Genomic DNA, 8256 nt, shown 5'->3' with positions numbered 1-8256 from the left:
ATTATCTCATGAAAAAGTTTATTGGATTAAACATGAAGAGTTTTCAGGTTCAGTCTGAGAGTTCCAACATTGAGTCCTTTGAGGCTGTACTTCCACTTGCTCTCACAGTAACACTGAGTGATTCTGTGTTTACCTGCCCAGCTCTTTCCTACAATGAAGCATGTTGAGTCTCGCTGACTTTAGACCCTCTTGCTAGTTCTTTTAAAAACCACGCCTTTGTCTCCTGGGATTGTGCAAGTCTGCATCACACAGGGAAGGAGAAGTGAAAATATAATCATAAAGACTCTGGACTTAAGAAATTAGAATATCCTCTGTTTGTCTTGTCTTACCATGACTAGTTTATCTTCTACCATCTCTGCTATGAACTGGTACTGAGGAAACTGCACTGAAAGTTTGCCTCCTTCCATTTTCACAAAAGCCTTCAATGACAAATGGCAAAATGAAACTGTGCAGCAGGTTCAGATCATTGGGAATTACAATGTCTTCTCACCTTAAACTTGGAGCCTTTCATTGTGGTCAGCTCACATTCCTGACCAATGGTGAACGTATTGGACCAGGCCCAGTTGGGGATGGATTGTGTCCAGCTGAAGTTGTTCCCATCCTGAACAACCTCTGTCACTACTTTGTGGTCTGTCTTGGCGCTGAGAAGCCCTGTGGCAAAGAGGACGTAGGTCCAATGAAGCCTCGACTCCAATTTACAATACACAATATGAAATAATCCTTTAGTTACCGATGGCTTCCAGAAACGCCTCGTAGTTCTCCTGACTCTCAAGCTCATATTTTCCTGTGAACGCCATGATAATGAAAGAAGAAGATGAAAAGTAGAAGGCGTGAGTGATTCCTGAGGGGAGGTGCAGACCATTTTAAACCACTGCTGAACCTGCCTCTTCCTCCTTCTCTCACGCACACAGATATGCTTGAGTGTATGACAAACGTTTGTGGTATTTTTTCAAAGCTGGAGCCGTCACATGGTTTCACTCAACATCAGGTTTTTCCAGGACTTCTTTCATCCAAAGGACATATTGCAGGTTTGAGCATGTGAGCCACAGAATGTAACGGTTTTTTTTTTCTTTTTAATGTTGTAGGCCATACTTTTTGGTTCCTGTGATTGGAGCAATAAGAAGAGAGACTAATGAATTTCTGCTGAAGTCTAAGTCTGCAGCTGCTGCTCAGATGGTTTATGAGGAGATCCACAAAAAAGCAGAAAAGAATCAAGACCCAGACGGCTTGGAGCCTCACCATAGATCACAGCCACAAATAACTTGTTTCAAAAATAATTTCTGTCTATTATTGTTAATATACAGTTATTATTACAAACACAAACATTTTTTTTTCTGTTTTTGTTATAAATATCTTAGCAGTTTAATAAAGTGCATTTTTATTTTAAAACAAGTAAAAAAAAAAAAAAATGTTGCCCTGTTTTTGGAACAAATTAGGAAGTATGTAGCGGTAGCTTTCAAAACGGAGTCTGTGGTTTCTAACATGTGACCCACAATCATCAGCTTTAGTGTGGCTCATAGTTTCTAAGTGCGAGAGGCAGAGAACAAACACCATTCACAATTCTCTGGTCTTTGGAGACAGCAGACGTGTTTTCGTTTGCTCCGATAACACGACCTTGGCTACAGCTGGCTACAGCTGAACAGCCTGAAAAACTGGGCCCAAGACTGAAGGAAAATGGTGAAAAAACCGCAGGGAGGCCCTTCAGAACCCAATTCGGGTTTGGAAGAGGTCAAGGAGATGATACGCGAGGGTCTACAAAACCTATCTGCCGAGATAAAGTCGTTGGAAAAGACGCTGGAAAACTCACTGGAAAGACTACAAAGAACTAACAACAGCTGGATTACCCTTGATGTAGAGACAAAACAAGGTGACATTGTGGATGAAAAGGGAAAAACCTTCCAAACACCTTCGAAAGAGGAACTATTCTTGAACTGGAGGAATGCTAACAACGTCTGGCAGGGAACAAGGCCAACACAAACAAAGATAGAGAGGACAACACTGACTACAGATGGACGTTCAGAAGAAATCAAGAATGTTTGACCAGAGAGACATGTAAACCCATGTAAATTTGCGATGGTAAAACAGGGGACGGGACCCGGATAAGCAAACTGCTTCTCTCGTCTCCTTTTTCGGCATGTACAAAAAAAGAAAAAAAAAAAAAGTGAATGTAACCATGTCGGAAATAAACTGAATAAATAAAAATAAAATAAACCATTGAAACATAAGTAATAATAATTTAGTTAGTGCAATATGAACCAGAATTAATTTCTTAATATTTTTTCTCAAAATGGCGATATACGATATAATTCTCTATATTTTTAACTCAATAGTCTCACCAGAAGGACAATTAAAGGTTAAATTTGCTGATGAAAAATGCCACACAGGCACATTTATTAACAAACGGCTGCACCATATGTGCCACTTATGCCTTTTTATTTTCTAGGGGACAGCATGTGTGAGTGAGTTCTGTAGTGTGTCTTGTTTAAGGGAAAGTCTGGGTTAGGACGCCCTCAGCAATCCATCTAACTGTGCTTTTCATGCTGTTCTGAGCAGCAAAAGCAGCAACTCCTGAAACAAGAATTTTAAATACAAAATAAGCTATTAGAAGAAAAAAAAAATCTATAGAACATTTTGTACTTTTCTATGTTGCCAAAATAGAAAACTCAATATATCTTGAGTATTGGTATATTGCCGAGGCCTATTCCCTGGTGCATTTGACTGTTTGGTTCCTTTGGAGATTTACTGGGATCAGCAATTTATAATGTTAAGCCAGTGGTGGCTTAAAGGTAAAAAAAACCTTGATTTATGGCTTAAATGTTGCCAGTCTGAATTCTGCTACTGGCAGCTGAACTGGGCTCCCATCAGGATCACCAAGATGATCAAGATAATCATTAAAACTAAATCATCACTTGTGTACCCACAAGCAAAGCCTTTAATCCCCACAAGATGCCGGTACACTACCCTGTGACTGCACTGGTCCTTGGGATAGCAATAAAAACAATCATGTTTGCACCTGTTTAATGTTTAATTGTAAATATTTGGGAGAAAAAGCAGGATGTTCAGAATTTTTCAAAAAATAAAGAAAATACAAAACTTTGTTTGACAAATGTGCTTTCAAGCTTTTCTTGGTTCACAGACGAAAGTAAAAATGACAGGAAAAAAACACAAATCATTGCGTAAATTACCAACTCATTCAACTGTAGAAATCTCAGCCCATCCAAATAAACAAATTCAGTGAAACTTTACAATATTTGCAGGGACCAATGATGGCAGTCGATCTTAAATTGTTGAAAGAACTCAGATTTTCTTTAAATCCTGCAATTTTACTCCAGTTATTCCACAAAATTTCCCCAAATTAAATATAAATACATTCACAAAATCAATGAAATTTTAAATGAAGATACTGCAGGGATTAATATCTGTAACTTACTACTTGGATTTTCTCTGTGCCTTACATACTTTACATATCCTTTATACCTAGAAGTGCAAACCAGGGCACATTATGTTGAAATTATTTGTTTTGTGTCCACCTATAATCTGCTGTCTACTTAAGGTCAAAACATATTTGGCCCCTGAACTAAAACAAGTTTTTCACCCCTGATCTAAAGGAAAACATGGTATTTTACACCTCTCAATACAACATTTTATTATGCTATGGATGAATCGTTAATCTTTAAAACATGTTGTGGGTTTAGAATCATTGATAGTACATTTATCATTAAAGGGCCCATGTTACGCTAAATCTACTTTTCTGTGCTTTAAACATTATAAAAGTGTTATTAGGGCTTCATACACATGCCAAAGTGTTTTTTCATTGATTCCCTCAGTCGTTAGAGGGTGATTTGCTCCTTTCTTACTGATGGGTGAGCCCAAACACCTCGCTCCAATTTGATGACGCGTTCCCACTTTGATGACGAATTTGATGCGGCACTGAGCTGGAGAAGCCGCGCCTCCAGGAAGCTCTCGACCGTGATTGACATGTAATGTCATATGAATATGCATAAGTAGGCCACAAATCAGCCTGTTTGTGTAGAGTTGCTCAGAAAGTGACTTTTCAGAGGATAAATCTCTGGAAAACAAGCGAGTTTGGGAAAATAAACCTCAAATACTATGTTTTTGGGGTTCTTTGAACAAATGCAGATGGGTGAAAAATAGCATGACATGGGACCTTTAAATGATCATGCATAGCTTATTTTAGTTGTTGGTTCAGGCGGTTTGTCTGTTGTTGGTTGACAAAGTTTTTGAGCCTAAAATGTGGAAAAACGTGTGTGCTGTGGGATGTGGAATGTCCTAAAGGAATAACTCATCTTAACAACATCAAAGGGTGATGCAGACTTTAGTGAAACACCCTCTGAGCTTCAGTCTAACTTTTTTTTTTTTTTTTCCCATGTGATGTTTACCAGACATTTATGTGCATGTGGTCAGTGTTGATTCATCATCCAAACAAAGCCCAGAAGTGTAAATGACTCTCTGACATGCAACAACGCTCACAAAGCCAGATTTCAGTCAGGAAGTGTTAGTGCAGAGCAGACATCACGGTCGTCGTTGAAGTCAGTGCTTTTGATTATTTTGGTACGTGACGTCTGTTAGGAAGAGATGAAACATGACTGCTTGTGTCAGCTGTGTGTGAGGCTCGCTTTGGAAACAGAAAAAAGGGAAGAGTTTGTAATTTGGTGCTTCTCATGTGGATCCATTGACAGGACTTTTTACATTTAGATTTTGTATATAAACAAAGCAGTCATCATAAACATGCTTTGATTGTAAAAATGGCTTAATTTGTTTCCACCCTCCTTGGTCTCACTTGAAGAGCAGATTTATATTTCAATGTGACTTACTTAGTAGGATTAAAGATTAATTAAAAAAAATAACTTTCTTCTTATTTAAATTTTTAATAAAATGAAATAAAATAAGAAGAAGGCAATAAGTCTGGGCAAGGGGTGTGCATATCCATGAATCTGACAATATGATTCATGATTTGCATGTCGTGACACGATATATCCCAATACTAAACAAGACTATATACATCACAAGTACAAAATGGTATGAAATACAATATATTTATTTATTTTTAAACCTGCGAGAACAAGTAAGTGGTAACTTACTGTATTTCAGGCCCCAATCTCAAAAACAAGTGTCATGTTTATCAAACAGCTAAAATGCATTGAGGAGTGAGGTAGTTTAACAAGGTCTGATGTGGTTCACTGACACCCAGTGGCGTTTATGTGCTATGCATATGTTGGAACAATTTAAAAATTGTTAAACATGATAAAAAAAATAGACAATAGGACATTTTTTGAATCGATGTGATAAAATGTGAATTATAGCGATATATCGCTGTCTGTTTTTTTTTTTTTCTTACACCCTTAGTCTGGGCTAGTGGGCTTCCCTTCTTAGGATGCTGCCCCCACAACCCAAAAAAGAAAAGTGGTAGAAGATGATGGATGAAAAATAAATGAATGAATGCATCAATTAATAAATTCAGCATTCGTAAATGGGTGCAGCAGTTCAAATATTGACAATCTTGATATTTCTATGTTCTTTAGTAAATAAAAGTAAACTGTACCACACCTTGTTTTGTGGCAAGAGTGTAGCCTCATTACTGCTATAGTATCAAATTTTGTGTAATTCTTCTCTCCAGACAAGCCATGGTTGTCTGTTTACTGATTTACCTGTTTCTATATGTTAATAAATGTTATATTTATATCATATCTGCATCAGCGGAGGATCTTTCAACATCATCACATCTACATTTAGATAAAGGGAAATCCACGACACTCATGTCTTAAACTGAGCAGACAGTGAGAGCTTGTGTTAAATTGGAAGTTTCACATTCACGCTGTATTCAACACACCAACTCTGATAATGAGGATAATGGTTTCTGCAGCTATGGTCACGACTAACACTCCAAATGATACAAAAAACTTGAAAATGTTCATTGCAATTTCTGTTATGTGAATAAGCAGTTAATGTAATAGTGACTTTATTCTTTCATCTTGTCCCTGTTTCATTGCAATAAACGGGAGGACTACATGTTTGATTACTAATGCAAGCCTTTAGCTATACTGCAACGCATTTGTTGAGGTTAGGTCTTGTTTGTAATTTTGCAAACAAATGGCAGAGTTTGCATTAACTTCTAAACAGCATGATGCTGATCTAAATCCAGTCTAAAATAAACAATTAAAAACATGATATTGACTATAGTCTTTGATATTTGCTATCCATTGTGTCCCAGCATTTCATCAATGTAAAGACCTGTAAAATTTGGTTCCTCTGGAAACAAAAAAGGTTTCACTTAGAACAAACTTTAGGTTATGTATATAACCCTGGTTCTATGAGTAATATGAGTGAGATGTCTCACAATGGGATGCAACCTCTGTCTGCATTCCTCAGAAGCATTTATTACAATTTGCCAATCCTGATTGGCCGGTGAAGCGCGTCCGTCCGCTAGGGGCTCACTCACCTCCTATAAAAAGAGGACACGGACAGACGTCAACATGTAAAAGCGGACAACTTGCCGCTGCATTAATGTCCCGAACAGACACTCCCCTGAACAAAGCCCAGGATGTGGCAAGACCCCGAGTTAAGTGTGCACGCAGACACGTAGGCGGCTACAGACCCTGACACGAGTAAGCCAAAGCAATGGCCTCCACCACCTAGTGTGACAGGCGTTGCTTAGTAACAGGCTTCGGGGATTGGCCCAGGAGACGTACAGTTGATTGCTCCTTGTCATATCCATATAAGTGCGGATCGCAAGAAATGGACATAATGCCTTCGACTGCTGCTCACCCAGTGAGGCAGAAAAGGCGAAAAAGTGAATGGAAGAACACGAGCCCACAACCTTCGGCACAAAGGCCGGGTTGGGTCTCAGGATGATCCCCACATCACCTGGAAAAAGCTGAGTGCACGACGGATGAACCGAGAGCGCATCGATGTCACTGACCCTCTTGGCCAGAGCCAGTAACAAGACAGCCTTAAGAGACTAGAACTTCAGGCCCGCCTCCCCCAGTGGTTCGAAAGGAGGCTGTTTAAGTCCCTCGAAAACCACCGCCAGATCCCACGGTGGTACCAGTGGTCTGGACATGGGGAGGAGAATATGTGCTTCCTTCATAAACCGGCAGATCAGCGGGTGCTGACTGGCCGACTTATCCTCAAAGCCAACGTGACAGGCGGCGATCGCTGCCAAATACACTTTCACAGTGGAAAAGGCTTTGTTTTTGTCAATCAGGTTCTGCAGAAATGACAAAATCACTTCCACCGGGCACTGAAAAGGGATCTGGTTCTTCTGGAGGCATCATCCCTCAAACAGCTTCCACCTAGAATCATAAAGAGACCTAGTGGAGGGGGCTCGAGCACTCTGTATAGTGGAGATCACACTCCGTAATAATCCCACTGCTGACAGATTGAGCCAATCGCACACCAGTGCGTCTACGCCGAGGGGAGCCTCTGTGCTACGCAGGGAGAAGAACATTGCGCACTACACATTTTTTTCCCCTGCCAACAGGTCCAACTCCGGGTGCAGCATCCATTCCCCGTAAAGCGGTGCACCCCTGGATGACAGGTCGGTGCCCACGTTCATTATCCCCGGGATGTGCGTTTTTAAGGCTGGCGTCCGTGGAGACCTACTTCCTGGACGTAACGATGCCCATAGGCACCCCGTCCTTCAGGAAGCTCGGGGCACGCGAGTGGCGCAGAGCCACGCCACACTCTGGCATAACCAAGACCTTCCGTGCGCCATGACGCACAGGATCGAGCCCATGTGAGGCCACCCACAGTTGGAAATTCCTCATTTGAAGGCAACTAAGGCGGATCACGAGGATGGCCGAAGTAAACAAAAACACAATCTGAACTGAACAGATTAGAAACAATTTGAGACATGCCCCGAACGTCTTCACCCACTCCTGTGTAGAAGACAAAGTGCTCTTTTCCGCATTCATCACAAATCCCAGATTTGACAGGTGACCTCTGCTTCTGATTGTGCCAAATGCAGCCAATTGTCCAGCCACGTAGCCTGGCGAATGCCCCGCTTCCTCAGCGGAGCGATCGCAGCATCCGTGCAGCGCACAAACACCATTGGGCTCAAAGAGGTTGAACGAGAGAACACGGTATTCATAACACCCCCCCGGAAAGCAAACCGTTGGTACTTTCTGTGAGGGGGATATATTGGAACTTGAAAATACGCGTCTGACGTGAACCAATTGACATGTCGATGCGTAAGCATCCTGAGAGTGTATTTCCTGAGGTACTCGTTCAGAATCC

General features: G+C 40.8%; 1 protein-coding gene across 1 annotated transcript; it reads right to left on the bottom strand.

The window, feature by feature from the left end:
- LOC114471345 (gastrotropin-like) lies at window positions 1-7461 on the bottom strand. Its single transcript, XM_028460101.1, has 6 exons — window positions 7453-7461; window positions 6538-6541; window positions 731-800; window positions 491-651; window positions 330-419; window positions 1-239 (listed from the first exon to the last, which is right to left on the bottom strand). Exons 3-6 carry the CDS (start codon window positions 795-797, stop codon window positions 180-182), a joined length of 378 nt encoding a protein of 125 aa, XP_028315902.1. The 5' UTR covers window positions 798-800; window positions 6538-6541; window positions 7453-7461; the 3' UTR covers window positions 1-179.
- Between the last annotated feature and the right edge of the window lie 795 nt (window positions 7462-8256).

This window comes from Gouania willdenowi, chromosome 10, assembly GCF_900634775.1.
Source record: "Gouania willdenowi chromosome 10, fGouWil2.1, whole genome shotgun sequence".
NCBI classification, from domain to species: domain Eukaryota; kingdom Metazoa; phylum Chordata; class Actinopteri; order Blenniiformes; family Gobiesocidae; genus Gouania; species Gouania willdenowi.
The sequence above is the reverse complement of the archived record's forward strand: the minus strand, read 5'-3'. Positions and strand labels throughout refer to the sequence as shown.